The sequence below is a fragment of the Aptenodytes forsteri genome, unplaced genomic scaffold (genome assembly GCF_000699145.1).
Source record: "Aptenodytes forsteri isolate BGI_AS27 unplaced genomic scaffold, ASM69914v1 Scaffold200, whole genome shotgun sequence".
In the NCBI taxonomy this organism is placed as follows: domain Eukaryota; kingdom Metazoa; phylum Chordata; class Aves; order Sphenisciformes; family Spheniscidae; genus Aptenodytes; species Aptenodytes forsteri.
The window spans coordinates 3,016,486-3,033,678 of NW_008796187.1; the positions used below are offsets into that span (position 1 = coordinate 3,016,486).

The 17,193-nt window shown below is 40.2% G+C and overlaps 1 protein-coding gene across 1 annotated transcript in view; it reads right to left on the reverse strand.

Annotated features, from left to right (window-relative positions):
- The window catches only part of ARHGAP6 (Rho GTPase activating protein 6), a 63,649-nt gene extending 52,709 nt beyond the window's left edge, over positions 1-10,940 (reverse strand). Inside the window, exon 1 of the mRNA XM_009287840.2 lies at positions 10,781-10,940. Coding sequence (XP_009286115.1) covers positions 10,781-10,919 — 139 coding nt within the window. The 5' untranslated portion in view covers positions 10,920-10,940. The remainder of the gene's footprint in view (positions 1-10,780) is intronic.
- Positions 10,941-17,193: the final 6,253 nt, after the last annotated feature.

Below are 17,193 nucleotides of genomic sequence, written 5' to 3' on the forward strand. Positions count from 1 at the left end.
TGACATTTGTATATGGAAACGCAGACCACAGTATTTCCCTATTTATCTTTGGGGTTTCAGCAAGACCTCCTCCCTTCATTGCGATACCCACTGAAAGACTCTTGCTTTTCAGCGCTCCTGCCCAATGAGCTCCGCAGCAAAGCGTTCCTTCAACGTCCATCCCTGTCCCCATTCCCTTCCTCCACCTTCACAAAGCACACCTATGCAACAGGTAGATTCTCGGAATTTACACAAAGCTTTCTTTTAAAGGTGTTGCATTATACATGAATTTTTCCATGTTCACATTAACGGTGCCACTGATTTCACCAAGAAGCCTAGCATTTTCTACTTCTGTTCTGTATTCATATAGCACTGAAGAAAATGCATGCTGCTTCTTGATCAAAGCTCCTAGCTATTTACCAAAATACAAACTAATTATTGAAAAGACAAACTTTTTTGTTTGTAGTGAGTTTTGTAGTGAGTAAAAATGTTTGCTTTTAAAACTATTAGCTTGCCTCGAGCTGATGGAATAGATATGCTGAATAAAGCTTTCCTGACGTAAACAGACATGTAAAACCTGCTACGTGATACAAGAAAATCTTGGAAATCAATTTGCTGAGCATTACATAGGCTCTTTTATAAAAAAACTGCCTCAAAGCAAAATTTAAAGAAGGAACTGATCACTAAAAACTTCAAGTTTTGAAGATAAATTATTTCCCTGTTCTACTGTTAGAAAAATTATGTTCTTGCAAGCTTCATGTATTTCCATTTTGTTCTTGTCTCAATGGTGGCAAAAAGTCAAATTTGAAAAAAAATTCACAACAAGAAATTTTTGCAAATTTCCTTATTGGGAGAAAAAAATATAAAAATGTATTTTTTTGGCTTGCTTATCTCCCTGCCTGGAAAAGCTCCTGTCACCTTCACTTTGACAAACTCCTGTGTAGCAGAGTGCAAGGCTGCGTGCTCTTACAACCTCTACCCTGCAGCAGCTGGGTCTTCTCCTGGCTTAAAACATTAAGTCAATTTTATTTTCTTTTTTCCAGGCTGAGAGATATTGTTTTTATTTTCCCAGGAGGAAAAAAAATCCTCAGAAAAATACAGGTTTCCACGGAAAATTTGAATTGGGGGGCGGGGGGGAGCTTCCATCTAAAAAAATCAGCAAGATACACAGTTTTCATCTCTGACCAAGTCTGATACAGCAAGCCTGATACAGTATATCCAAGATTTACTAATGTAGTGTAAAGGAGCAGAATTTAGCTCACAGTCTTGCTTGTCTTTAATATAATCTTCATGAACACTGCTATATTGAAAGAAAATCCATGGACTCACAGGATCATGTTAGAGACAGTATTTATATGAGAAGAATTGGCAGAGGTTGGCATTAAGAGGGGTGGTAATAAGCCTCTTCAGTTAAGAGACACACTGATGCCAACTCAAAAGCATCCAGTCGGTAATCCCCTAGCTCCACAAAGTATAGGCAACAGTTTACTTAGATGCTTTCCACTGCTACAACAGCCTATAAAGCATGTAACATGGTCAGTGATGAAAAAACAATGAGGAGTTTGGAGCCCTCACAAAAATGCAAGTCCAGATAAAAATCATAGTCACTCTCAGTGTTAAGGAAAATGGATAATGAAATACAATGACGAGTAATGCAAGCAAAAAACAGATCCAAAAAACTACTCCCTGCCAAAATAAACAGGCAGCAGAGAACGCCTAACTCTGAATTCCCATTTTTATTCAGAGCTTAACTGGAACATATTGGGGGCAAAGTGCACCAATGAACAATAAAAATTCAGAAAGCCCAACTATGTACATTTTCTTCCATTTCAGAGATGGGGCTGTCTCAGCGCTCAGTCTGTAATCACACACTTATCCAGCCCTGCTCCTTCAAATTCACCTTACTAAAGCAAGTCGTACAGGAGACTAATGCTCACTTCATGTGAGCAGATGCACGGCATCACACTCCCGGTGGAACTGGCTACAAAACTTGCATGCAGAAACGTACAACAGCACAAGTTCAAGCAGCATTAGCAATATCTTCCCTTAAATGACTGGGACTGCATTTAGGTTTCTAAACCCAACCTTAGATCATATTCATTACAACTAACCGAACGAACTGAGAACTAGATTTGGCAGTAAAATTAAGGATTACCTTCTCTCTCCCCAGGCGTCCCAGTAAGTCTAAAAAAATCAGTTCCCTCAGAAAGTGGAACACTTGCTGTAATTACTGAAACTACTGTGTATGGCCTAGTTGCTGTTAACGATAAGAAATTGTGTGGATATACATTCTTGTCATAGGTGGCATCAACACAGTAAACAGTCGTCTTAGTAAAAGCAGTTAATATCTTTTACGACATTTGGTACACTTGCTAAAATAGCTGGTGAACATGTTTATTGTCAGTTCTGGAAAGTGAAGACAAATTCTGTGGCTCACCTTTGGGTTTTCACTCCAACATATTTGAGAAACATTAAAATAAACTCAAAGGTAGAAACTAAACGTATGCAACACTTGTACCAAAGCGTAAATATACTTTGGTATGTGGCGCATGTTAAAACCGAAACACTACATCAACATAACGTTAAGGTTGTGACCCAAGCCAACAAAAGCAAGATAATTCATCAGAGATGGATGTTCTGGCCTTAGCCCAACCTACTGCACGTACTGCAATCTGTCGCATCTGATCTGTTAACAGTCTTGGGTCAACACATAACCTCAATATTCAATCTTATATACATCAATCTTGTATTTTGAAGACAAGATTGGAACAAAGATATTTCACTACGTCAATTTGAAGATATGGGACTGAACTCTTGTGCTGTCTTCCTACAAAAAGTGAAGCTTGATAGCATCCCTGTAATACTCTACTGAAACATGGGTTAATACTGGGATTCATTATTATTAATTATAAGAAAAGAATGACGTATGAAAAATAAAAAGATACTTCTAGGGTTCTTGCCTAGTAGGACTTCTAAACTGCATGAGCCCAGGCCTCTGAAATCTGACCTAGTGCACACACAAACAAAAGCTCCCGTGTCAGCTTTCTCACAGCTGAAATTCTGACCTGAAATAATTTAGGAGGTTAGAACCAAAAATGTTTAATAAGGAAAACAATGAGATTCTGTGAAGGTCTGTGCAAAACCTAGATAATATATTCCCCTCGCTGACTCATATTCTACTCCATCCATGCTAAATTAATATTTCTGAACTTTAATAGGAGAATTCAACATAAATTTTCATTTCTTTCCCCTTTTTTGGAGAATACAAGAGAACACCTTTTTCTAAGTAGTTTTCTTCTACCTCAATGTCTCAAAATTGACTAGTCCTACAACCTTCTTCATCACAAGAACACTTTCTGATTCCTGGTCCTCCCGAGTCCTTTCAGTATCTTCACCTTCCCCATGTTCAAGAATCACTTTGAATGTGTCATCCACTTAAGGATGAACATTAGGATATGAACATTACGCAAGCTTAAGCTGATAGATCTGCTGATGCTACCTTAAGCTGATAGATCTGCTAAACTAAGATTAAACACAGCTATAAAATGATCCACTCTTTGAGCCCATATTCTTATTATGGGATTCAGGGGACATTTCAATCCACAAATCAGTGGGGCAGGGGGCAGCTCTCTCCTAAAAGCAGAAGGTCTTTTGATTTGTTGAACCTTTCTGGACCTGAGGGGCAATGATGGTATCAGCCAGGCCTCATCCTGCTGGTCACCACTTCCTCTGTATTGAAAAGCCTCTCAGTGGTTAACCCATCCATGCGCATCCTGGGTCTCGCTCACTGTTCCCTTGATCCCGACTTGTGCCGAGACTAAGTACTGGTGGCCAAAACCACTGCACAGTTGTCTACATCAAAACAGAGCCTTGATTCATAGCTGGAGCTATAATGTATGAGTGCAATAAAAACACAGGTAGTTGTCCTAGTTGTAACTACTGCAATGACCACCTTTCAGCAGAAAAATAAACGTGCCTCTCGTTTTATATTTTATTATCAGGCCATGAAAAGTACTTCTTTGCAGCAGGTAATTTCAAACATGCAGCTGCAGTCAGTTTTGAGTCCGAGTTGTACTGTGTGGGCAATGGCAATGCACATGCCTTTACAACACCTCGCTAATTTAGCCTGGTGACGCTCAGAAGCACCACTGTCGTCTGACAAGTAACAAGGTGGGGAGAGAAAAAGGGAGCAGTTTGGTCTGTGTGCTCTCAGTTGCTATGCTTGAACCACTGCAAAATCACTGTGTAAGAAAACCTGGTATGATTACCTGCCTACTGTTTTCTTCTTCCCACAGAAGCTGAGACTGTGAGGCAGGCAGCTTGTGCTCCCAAAGTGGGAGGCAATATGAATCAATCACACATGATCATTCCCACAAAGAGCAAAATAAATAATCACAAGTGGCAATATGTATCATGCTTTTATAATGCAAATATAAAGCCTCTGAACAGGTTACAGCAATGTTGTGTGAAAGAAGAAAATCTTCTTATCTACTTCTTCCCCATCATTATTAAGATCCCTTTCTTTCCCACTGGACCAATGTCTTCACCCCCTCTTCTCAAGGGGTTCCTACCGACACCCTGTCCCAGCCCTAGCAGCCAGGGTTGGGCAAGAATAAGTGGAACATTTTCTTCTAAAAGCGATCTTGGGCAGTGCTGTGGTAGCAAGCACTATTGGTGACACCTCTGCTTTATAAAAGTAAAAGCAGTATTAAACAGATATGAGTAGCAATACAGCTGTTTTCTGGCACTCGTCCAGAAATCCCCCCAGGTTTGTCTACAACTGTTCAAAGAAATTCAATGGAAGAATATCATATACGCTTCTGAGTAGTCAACAGCACTTACTAAATTATTTTCCCAGACCCAACTTCAGGCATCAGTTCTTCCCCTTTATCAAGAAGCCCATTTGTATTTGGCTATGGAAGAAGCAAGACAAAGGAGGATGGAAACTCCCTGGGGGGAAGTTCCTAGGCCACAAGACTTCTACGTGCTCATAACTCTTTAAGTCCTCTGCTAGCCACAACCCTTCCCCAGAGCTTTCGAGATTACACTTGGTGTGGTAACAGCACATGAGTTTTCTGTTTTGCTGCACAGACACATACACTACATGCTGCTTTTGCATCCCAGAACAATGCAGGCAGCTGGATTGTTCTTGCAGTAATAATGCAATTTACCTAATTATACCAAGATGCTTACTGTGCAGCAACGTTGCCTGTGTGGCTACAGCATAGGACAGTATTACCAGTGAGAAATATAACTGAGCAACTTCTGGAACTGTAAGAGTTCCAGAACTCATGTGAAAACATCAACTGTTTTCCATTGTTCTTTGTTGATGCTATGAAGAAAACACGTCCCACTTGTGCTGTCACAAGGGATAAAGCGATGACAAGTAAGAAAATCCATAAAACACAAAACATCGTTGATATATGGGGATTTGAATGTGGCCATTTCTATACAAAGAGGTAGATCAGAGGTCAAAAACTTGCTGCCAAGAAGATCAGAAGCAAAGATGCCATTTCTATCTGAGTTACTAGAGATACTGGCCAAATTTCTGCTTGTCATTGTACAGGTAAGCAAATGCATGAGAAAACATATATTGCTCCTATGCTTCTGCACTGCTGAGATGAACAAAAGTTCCTCAGGAGTACAGTAGCTATCATGAACATCAACATCAGGAGAGGTCAAAACTCAGATGAAAAGTCAGGACTTCACCCAGCCTATAGGAATAACAAAGATAGCTGGACTCAGCAGACAGTGGTTATCACACCATTTTAATGACAGCAGAGAGACTTCTTTCACAGAGGTGAGGAAGGGCTGGCTCTGTGGCACATGGCAGCCCCAGGACACACAGCACTGTAGGGAACGGGGCCTGAAAGATGCACAGATCTTACCTATTCTTCCTGCATCCACATCCCTGCACCATCCTTCCCTTCCAACACATGAGTTTTCAAAGAAATGAGAAATTAGTATATGAGAAATCCAGGCCCAATAGTTCAATCTGTACAATTTGCTCGGTCGAAGAAAAAAGATGCAAACAGACAGAATTACAAACTTCTAAGTATCTGCCAAGTATCCAGTTTGGCCCTTACTGTCACTGAGATGCACCGCCATTTAGCATGAGCCACTGTTTACAAGTCTTTGGTGAGCTTACAGTCTGATGAGCTTAATCACATGCTAAATCACCTCTAAGCCAAATTCAAATAATACTTTTGAGGACTTTCATGGGATGGTCAAGCTTTCTATAACAATTCAGCTACAGCATGTCTACTTCTCTGAACACTGGTAGTACCTACATATTTTTCCCACTTCTCAATAGATACTTCCCCAATTTTCACAACACAAGAAGTCAGTGCCTATAGATGCCTCAGAATATGGGCCATGCAGATTCAACAGTTTGCAGGTAGCATTTATTTTCTAGTGATCCTCTCATCTTCTCTTTTCCTTTTTCTGCACTCGTATTTATACAAGCTTCATTACTTCCTAATTATCCATGTATCTCCCCCTTACTTATCTTCTTAACGAGCAAGCACAAAAAGCAGCTCAGCCAATTATGTTTGCATGCCCTACTGGTAAATGCACACCTATCTAAGCAATATTCATAATTAGTACTGAGTGTTTCTTTTTTTCCTCATTTATCCTTTCCCTCCACAACTCCTCCAGCCCCATTCCAAAGCTGGGAAGATAGCAGCGCACCCTGTTGGGGGCTGGTGAGAACATGAGCAGTCACAGTCTCTTCTTGAATAAAGAGAGGTGAAAACTGCGACTGCGACCCCCGACTCCCAAATCCTATTCAAGTCCCTACTGATAGGTTCACATTAAAACCAGATGCTGGCTTAAAACCCAGCCAGATGCTTGAGAAGTAGAATTAGGGCTGGAGCCCTAATTCCTCATTTGCTCTAACTGATAAAGCCCTGCAGTGCCTACCAGTGCTCCCAAACACAGGCTCAGTGAAGTGGGACAGGACTGTGAAAGAGAGGAGAGTTATAGCCATGAGGTATTTGGGAAACTGCTCCAAACAAGCCTCATTCAATATCTCTTCTGCTCAAGAGCTACCTGGAGCCTATGAAGAGACGGGAAGAAAAGGAGCTCCTCTCCTGCTTTGATCTCAGTTTTACTTTGAAAAAGCCACCTGACTTGAGTTACCAATTTTTTTGTGAAGACATGGTGTAAAAGGTTCATTTTTTCTCACTACTTGCATACAAAGACATACACAATTGGAAAGTCACCAAGATGTATGCACACCTAAAGTGAATTTCATCACAGTTTTTTTTTTCTCCCATTAGAAAGAGAAGACTGACTTCCTTAAAATTGAGAAAAAACAGTTCTAAACATAGTGCAGCTGTAAAGAAGTTTCACCAGAATCGTACTGTTGTGCGTGACCGTACTGTGATTCAGAACATCAGGCAACCAATTAAAAGTCTTTCACAGAGTAATTGCATTGCTAGAGAAACTGTGTAATGCTCTGCTCGGAAATGATAGCCTCTTGCAACTTAACACATTAACCTAGAGACAGTATAAACAATTCTTGCTATAGTTACTGGTGGCAGATGAGGGAGCGACATGGGAGCTGAAAAAAATGTTGATTACAGAATCTGAAAGACAGATATAAGGCAGAAAAACAAGAGAACAAGAAACAAACCTGAAGCATCTCTGTCATACGTATAAGAATAGTAACTCTTGATCAATTTGAATTCATTTAATTGCTTACTGCAGTGCAATTGTAGCATATTTTAAGTGACATGCTGGTTAAATAAATTCCTGTGGGAGGTGGTCCCCTCTCTGTGACCACAGGATTGAGAGATGTCAGTAACGCGCTTCATTAACAGTAATAGCTGCAGTACAGCAGAGGAGAGGGATTATATATGAGGTATTACATTCTACGCATTCCTCTGCAAGTGTGGGAATAGCCAGATGTGCCCTAAAAGTGCTAACTAACTGCGCTTGATGTGACAAAGGGGGCTTCTGAGCATGGGAAGACAGAAACATTATGAAGAAGCAACCAATAGTGGCATGACTGTGATTGTAAAGATACGGCAGATGCTTCTGTACTCTGATTTATCTTCCAGGCAAGCATGTTTGGCACAAATGCTTGTTACCCAAGAACAATTAATTTTTCCTTTTACTTGTGCCCAGCAGGCACAAGCACGTTCTAACGTCAGTCATTCGCAAGTTTTGAAGAACACTCAAAGAACCACAAAGAATCCCAACTTTTAAAACCACTTTCTGTATTTTCTAATACATAGATTATCCCACTAACCTCTGCTCCAGAGTATTTTCATGCAGCATTCTCGGAAGTAGAAGCTGTAGAGCACATCCTTCTATGCCTGGATGTCTCCAGACCTAGAGAGTTCCCCCAGCTCCACACATCACTTTTTTTTTTTTTAAGAGAAAAGTTTAACAGCCTTCAGTCTGTTTTTAACTTGAGGCACAAACGGTTGTGACGGAGTTTTATGTTATTTGTATTCCTGCATGCCCAGAGCGCCAGAGCCTGTTTCACACTGCTAAAACTTGAAATTCTCCATTTTCACAGTCCTGTGATGTTAGCAAATCAACTCGATGGCTACCTGCACCCTCTTACCATTAAGTTTTCATTCCAAGCCATTCAAGAGTGATGGGAACACGAGGTGGACTTCAGAAGAGTCTCTGCAAAGGGCCTAACCTGTAGTAATTTAAGAATATAGTAGATTCTTATTCTCCTACCGAAGTGCCAGCACAGATGTAGCATGACGGAGTGACAGAATTATTATTTACACAAATTGCAGTATGCCAAAATTGGCGCCAGATTTAGAAACAGGATGGACGGTTAAATACTAGATGCACCTTAATTCTAGCTACTACCTTCACTTGCTTCAACAGATGGTACTAAAACGTTTTAAAACTCAGTTGCACCACCTATTCATTCACCCTGCATACCTTAGAACACAGAAAAATCCATGATCTAGTCATTCACAGAGCAAGTATGCAGATGTGAAAGAATATGCCTCTTATGAATAACTTCACTGGTAAATCTAATCTGAATAGCAGAACTGAATAGCTAATTTATTTCTCATCTAAACTGAAGCAAAAGATACATGAAATGATAGAGCCAGCCATAGAGACGAAACTGGAACCCAGGCTCCTGAGTTTGTGAAGTAACTTTTATTTTAAGATGCTTCACCAGAGTCTGTAGTATGCTTATTTAGTTTTTATGCATGAAATTATACTTTTCAGACTCAATATATCTAAAATTAATTACACACTATATATTTACCCATATATGTGCTGTGAAAATAAAAACTGTTCTTGTGTGTGATCCAAACCTGAGAGATTCAACAGTTCCTAGCCTACAAGCCCTGGCAGCACTGTGCCAAGTCTCCTGTGACTCCAAAGCATCTTGCAGAGGAAGGGTGGGTTGACTGGGAAGAGACCCTGGCTTTCCCAGATGGTTGGCCTTTCACAGCAGTCCCAGCAGGAAACAGCAAGGAGAACACAAAAATAGTATTCACTCTCCAAAGCTCAAAGTTTCTGAATATGAATATGTATACTCTATTGTCTTGGATGTTATTACCTCCATACATGTATATTCATCTCCCACTGGAACTGCCAGTGGCAGTTCAGACTGCCAGAAAATATCGCAGTGCCCTTACTGATTCAGTTCCTCATATGAATGTCCTGTAAAATTGTTTTCATATTGATGGAGCATTTTCTGAGGGACCAGGGAATCTGTGGTGGGGCTTGAAGAAGTTGATTGTATCCATCTCACTACAATCTGATGCCCTGCTGTAATTGGTAAGTTGGACTTTGTTGTTTTTGGCAGTTTTCTGCAGATCCTAAGAAGTTGATGAATACCTAAGCTGATGTCTTTCACATTTGTTCTTCTCCACACCATTATTTTCATTGATTAGACAACTTTTTTCTGCTTAACTTTGATTCATTCAAAAAACTGGTCCTGTGGCATCACTGTGTATGCGCTGCCACACAGTACCTCTGCTCATAGCCAAAGGTGAGAATTCAGTGGCCCCTTGTTATTCCTTAAATAAGTATACAACAACTGGAAAGAAGCAACAGGAAAGCCAGATTTGCAGATGATTGTATCATAGCGCAACAGCTGTCTTTGCTAGGCTTGATCTCCAGCCTACAGGAAACAATGGAAACTTTAGCATTAGTTTTAGCGAGGCTTAGATCTCTTCCACAGTACCCTAAGTGCAGGTCTACTACGTGCACGTATCCTGCATCAGAATTGTGATAGCTGAGCTTCTCCTTTTCAATTAATCTCCTGTTCCTTAGGAGTTCAATGTTTTATGCTGAAAATTAACTTGTTTTCTAGGAAATAATCACCACTGTCTTTAGGAAAAATCCTAAATCTTTAGGATTCACCTTATTTGACGCAGATGTCTTCACTATCTGTCTGACTAGCGATGCTTGACTTCCTCCAGAGCCAACACAATAGAGAGTGAAAAAGCCACTTCTATGGTATGATCTATCTGACCTACATAGATGTATACCTTTGGATGTCAGGAAGTATAAGAAAAGCCTTTTTGTCTCAACTGACTATCAAGAGATCCTAGCATGAATAGGTCTGATTTAGTTTAATCTACCCTGTTGACATCTGTCCTTGATCAGATGATCCCACCCCAGGTGGCCTGAGTTGGACATAGTAGTCAAACATTACTAGTCTTTTTTATGTAGTTACTATGTTTAAGCAAAAATGAAATAGAAGACAATGTCTGTGGAATAAACAATCTAGTGTTTTCTCCCTTTTATTGCTGTGGTATGAAGTCAGTGGCTTCGCAATCTAAACAGAGACGGTTTATCAGGCCCTTACCTTTGGGGATAGTAATCTGACAGCCCAGGTCACAGTCCTGCTGCAACTGATAAAAAGCCACTTCCTGCAGCCGAGCACGCTCCAGCTCCGAGAGGCTTTGAACGGGAACTGACTTCAGCCGAACACTGCGCCCTGACATGCTGTTCCAAGTGAAATCACCCTACAGGAAATCAAATGGAAAAATATGAAGCATCATATGGTATGCAGAGTTTAATAAACAGAACCATCTCTTTTACTGCTAGGAAAAACAACACAGGTCCTCTTTTCTAAAAGGCCATTTTCTTGGACATCTCTAGCCTTTCAAATATCTTTGTTTTCCTAAGAACAGCATTCCTTAAAAGGAGTACAGATATGCAAAACAAAAAGTCAATTCTGTCTGAAACCATTTAACCAAGTATTGTTGCAAAAACATTAGGATTCCAGTAACCAAAAGCACAAAGCAGGAAAAAAAAGCCCTTGTCTGTTTTTCCCAGTTTGCTTTCTTTTAACAGTACTCGGTCACCACTTCATTCCTTTCCCCGCACAGTCAGTCAGACATGCAGACCTCCACAGGTCTGTGGACAACACGTATCTTATCTCCCTCAACTTGCTAATCCCACTCCACCGGACTATTCAGAGAGTACACAGGCAGAGCCCACTCTCTTTTCTGACGCATCCCATCCCCTCCTTACGACAATATTGTGTTCAGACCAAGATTGACTAAAGGACAAGCTGTTTCACATTTTTGAAAAGCCGTAACAACAATGTACGTGTTAAAATTTATACAGGAAAACAACATGAGATATGCTACATCTCTGTAAGGTACCAATTATACCTGGAAAGCAAATCAAAAGCTTTAGCTGTTCTGCCTCCCACCTGTGATAACATATACAAAAAGCTATTCTCCTAGCTAGTATTTAGCTTGGGTGAAAGAAGTAATCATCAAAGAGAAGTGCAAGCACACGGACAAGCTTAAAGGCTGACAATTAACTACAAGCAAAAATTTCAGAATTCATCAAAACATCATCAAAGAGCACATTTTAGCACTACAGGGAAAGAAAGAAGAATTTGTTTTTCATTCTAACCACATTAAAAAATAAACATCAAACTTGTCAGTAGGTATAACCTGATGCAGCTGTAGATAATGGAAAAACTCTGATGTACATCAGCTGAGGTGTAAAGACAAATCCACCAACTTGCCCTTCATCACAACATGGCAGACTTACAATTAATAAACTTCACTCTCATTTCAAGTGCTCATTTTCAGTTTAAATTTTGACATCTGTACCTTCACTGCATGCTCATTTTTTCACTGTTCACTTATAAAATTCATCTGTTCTGCACACACATCTGCAGCCAAAGGATGCCCATTGACTTTAAAAGACATTGCCTGAAGCTCCTTATTACAAAAATCAGTAAAATTTGACTTTAATTAGCAGCTATGCATCCTGTTGTATGTGAACATCTTTGTGCACGTTTCCATATATTGTGCCTATATATGTGTATACAAACACATACACGTACCTATATATGCATACCTATGACTGCATGGGTGTATTCACATATACGTATGAGACAAAAATCATTCACAAATATGCAGCACCATCTAGCAATATAGATCAAAGGAATTACACATTAAACCATTTCTTATGATGCATGAAGTATGTTTGAGTTCATCAAGGAAGCTTTTTTCATAGTATTTTTTGTAAGTCATGAGGCAACCATAATAGATAAAGCTGTTACCTCAATGGGAACAACTGTACATCTGTACACTCAATGCATGTACCATGCTCAATATCTTTATGACATTTATATATACGTGGGCCACATATGCAAACTTCTGCGCTAGCCCAGTATTTGACTACTGGAATTTGTTCCTTCATTTTTTGCCACTTCGTCTCTTCTTGCTCTTCTAGTGCCTCACTGTCGATTAGCTAGGTTTAGTAGTCTGAAACTAAAGGTTTGCATGGTGACACAGGCCGAGCTGATTAGCTTAACTCAAGCAAAACCAAAGCAGCAAGAGTCACATAAACCTTATTTGCAAAACTGCAAGTAAACATTTACATTTTTTAAAAAGCTGTTGTCATTTATAGATAAAAATTATTGAGAACAGAATCCACAACCAGACAATGTATACTAAGAAACTAATTCCTTTCCAACCCTGATAATGCAAAAGAAACTTTACAAGTACAGAAGTATGCAATTCAATCCTCATGAATATATAACGTACAAAATGTTCTACGGTCAAAATGGTACCGAGAGAAATATAGGTCTTTATGGTAGAGTTTGGGGGTATTTTATCTATTTCTCCGAGATGAGCATTTTCATGAACAAAAGTATCACTGATATGTCTACCATAAAAAATTTCAAACTGAGATATTTAATTTTGAAACAGGAATGGGAAGCAGAAAGGATACCCATTAGAAAACGTTGAGGTAAGAGAGTATTTATGATGTTTAGGACATGTCCTGTTTTCTGTAGAGCACAAAACCCCAGGGGTATGTGGGGCTTTCATGAATTACCACAAATTAAATAAATATTCCTTAACTGAATTTTGCGTGGACACAGGAATTATTGCTCTTTTTCAGATAAAAATTACCAAGGGCAAATCTAACTCTGGGGGTAACTCCACATCCTCAGCCTTATCTTTGAGTTACCTCTGTAACCGCAAGCAGTGAGCTGTACCACTGCAACGCCCAGCTCAAACATTAGCCCTGCCAAACCAGCTGAACTCGGAGAGACAGGGCTTGCTAGCTCTGGTACAGCCCTGCATTAATATTCTGCATTACCAGAAGCCTGGCTTTACCAGGACCCCAGTAAGCCTCTTTGCAGAGCTGTGCTGCTTTATATGAGCAGAGCAGCCAACTCAGCACTGGCTCAGGAATCCTAACCAGGCTAATTTCACCTTAATATGGGAGCACCCCACCTCATTTTTTTACAGGAGGTCAAGGGTTTAAAACCAAGGGAAAGAAGAAAGCACCCAACAAGATTATGAGGGCAGTTCATTCCAACCAGGTTTTTTATTCTGGCAGTCTGCAAGCTCCCAGTATGTCCCTGGCGCTCACTGGGTTGGCCCTGTCTGGCTAAAAACGGTGGGATGCAAGCTCTGCAACCGTCCAATGCCACAACAGGTGGCTGAGCAGCGATAAAGAATGTGGAATCACTGTCCAGTTGCTGTACACTAAAAAAGACATGCCTCTTTTACACTCGATGGGTTTGATAAAATCTCTGCTAAGTTACGTTAACATAGGTTTTTACTATGCTAATGGAACTCATGACTAATTAACTAAAAAATTTTTGGAAAATCATGTGTTAGGGCCAGTGGAATCTCCTAATCTGCTAAAGTGAGAGGTTCAAGAAGTGTTTCCTTGAAAAAGTCTGTTTTATTTGGCAAATAAATATCACTGTCTTCTATGAGCCAAAACACAGTATTTGATAATTTAATCTATTCAAAGACTCCTATGCTTTGCGTGACACAAGGTAAATTAAAAGCCTCATCCTCCTTCTAAAGCACTGTACCATTTCACATACAGCCTGTAAATTACTGCAAAATCAACCAGGCTTGGGAGAGGTCCAGAAAAGTCAAGCTCCCTTGGAGAATGGGTGCTGGTGCAATCACATCAGTCACATCTATCTAAAGCTACTCTCTACTATGTGGGGCAACCAAAGGAGGGAAAGGGCAGGACAGAAACTGAGAATATTTTCTCTTTCTCTCTCCATATGAGGAGGAACATTTCATCAGCCTACTTTGACTTCAACATCAGCCTGACATAGCTCCTTGCAGGAGCTCAAGAGGAGCAGAAGATCTTTAAGCACCAAGTCAGAGTGACTTGGGTTTTGAAGTTCATGCCCTGCATATGTCTTCAGACATGTATACACAGCTTCTGCTCTATTATTTAGATTGTAGGACTGTAGGTCAGAATATGACCTGCAAATGGCTCCTTCATCACCAAGAAGGAAAAAAAAAAACCCAACACAAAAACAAACAGGGAAGAGTGCAAACAGAAATACTGCTCTGGGGTAAAGTGATCAGCCTGATAGGGCACAAACTGCTAACTGCAAGGGTGCTTTCATAACTGACTTTTATGAAACCTTAAACCAGACTAAAAGCCTTCTCTAGTTTCTTCTACCAACCAGTCACTTCTTTTCCCTCATAAGTCTCCAGCTTCAGCTGCATTTTCTCTCCGGCCCTCCCACTAACATCTTTCCTCCACTCAGCCGAGCGGGTCACTTACCGGGTAACTAACTGAAATAACCAGAGCAGATGACTCGGCAAAGGAGATGACTGATTAACTGCATCTTGTGCCTTTGAAGAATCTGTCCACTTTTCCTGTATTTCTTGTCCACAGTCATAAGCACATTGTTAATAAGATGCAGGCTGCAGTTTTACTAATATTCAAGCATTTTTTTTTTAATGGGTTGGATGTTCAGTGACTCCCAAATCAACATTAAGTGGTACATCCTGACTTAAGTAACACTATGCAATTAAATTACTCTTAAGCACGTGTAGGCTATTCTTGTGTACCTGACCACTTTCTCCTGAGCCTCCAACACACAGTCTTTCAGATGTCTTTTAGTGAAGTCTCGTTCTTCTGTCCTTTGTACAATACAGGAACCAGTTGACAACTACTGCAAGGAATCCTGAATGTAGATGCATCTCTACGGGCAATGATTGACCTCTGTTGATCTCTGCAGAGTTTTAAGCCTTAATGAGTAATGTGGATTGTGCAGAGGGTGGGAAATAAGAACCCCCACACATGGCAGTTTTAGATAACACAAATTTTAATGCAAGATGGAGAAAGCAATTTTTATCTTACTGTGTTATTGTTAATTACTTTAGTCTGTACTCATTTAGGTAAATGCCATTATCAGATTAGCTGTCTACTTTTCATTAATCTTTTGCTCAAATCCATTTGAAACCACTAAGATCAAAACCAATTACGTCTACTTGTTTTTCTCCTACCCCAGCACCACTTAGCTATATGCTTGTATTTAGATGGGTGTCCACTATAAAAGAATTCAGTATTTTTGCACACGAAAAGATTATATTGCAAATAACATGGCAAATATAGAATTACAATGTCTTAATTTTGTTTGCTTAATTCCTTCTTTAAGCTTCATGAAGCCGCATTATCATTGTAACTTTATAAACCTTTCACTTACCTTGGTCATTTGTTTCATCTCTCTCTAAAATTATTTCCAGACTCCTCAGGCATAAACTCTCACAATTTGACTATTGGTACAGGTAATCCCTCTCTTCCTCACTTCCCTGGTGTTGCTGCTAGTATGAACCAAAACCAGATCTGAAGTGAAAGCCAGTCACTCCCGTAAAGCTATATACTCTATCATATAAAATCAATGTACAGAATACTGTTCCTGGACAGGATGAGAATTAAGGAGAAGGGGAAATAAACTGCATTAAATATCCGTTTTAGCATTACATGCAGTTAAGGACCGCATGGCCAGTCCTTTACTAATGCCATTCTAGATAACCACCTGCAGATTAATGAAGAGTTAGGAAACAACTGGATGGTATGAGTGTGCTACAGCCTGACACTCTCTGCCACCCTATTTCCAGATGCTACTCCATAGCCAGCGCAGCTCGTGACAGGCAGCGCACTGGTTTCCAGCTGGCATTACAAACTACTGCGACCTAGGATGCTCTGGCATCTCCAAACACAGCAGGCGTCACACAGCTACTCCCAAGGGACTGCTAGTACCACAAAAGAAGACAAGTCTTTCAGATTAATGAAATGGCATCTAAATACTAGATATGAAGAAGCACAAGACTTCCTGCATGACATCGAAGCATTCAGAGGAAGACATCTGAACATGGATGTACAAAGTATGGGGACCCAACAATTAATCTTCATTAAGAAAGACTGACTTCATTAAGGTCATTATCTAGGGTGACATCCTGTTCCCCTTGACGTCAGTGGCAAAATTATTAATATAATATCTCCACTAGGAGGAGAATAAGTACAGTCCAGATGAGCCTGTGTTACAGTTAGGAGCCTTGCACTAAAGCTGCCTTATCTCATGCTATATTGTGCTTATGTGTATTAAATAATATATGTACAGAAAAAGCTATTAGTTTTGTCAAAAAGATCACACTTTACAAAACAGTGGTTTAGCTATCAAAACTATTTAATGGCAATTAATATAGCCATGGCATTGCCAAAGACAGACATTTCCTCGCTCCTAGCTAGCATCCTGTCTCATTCCCAAGGCTGGAAATCCATGTACTCAGGATCGGTACTGTAAGACAACCCCTGTGGGACACTGGAAAGCTGGTGTTCCCCACAGGGGAGGCAGAATTCACACCTACAGCAGAAATACTTCATCTAGCAAGACGGCATGAACCCATGCCCAGGTAAAGATACACATTTCAGAATATTACGATGGTGATTTCCATTTATCGGGGGGGGGGGGGA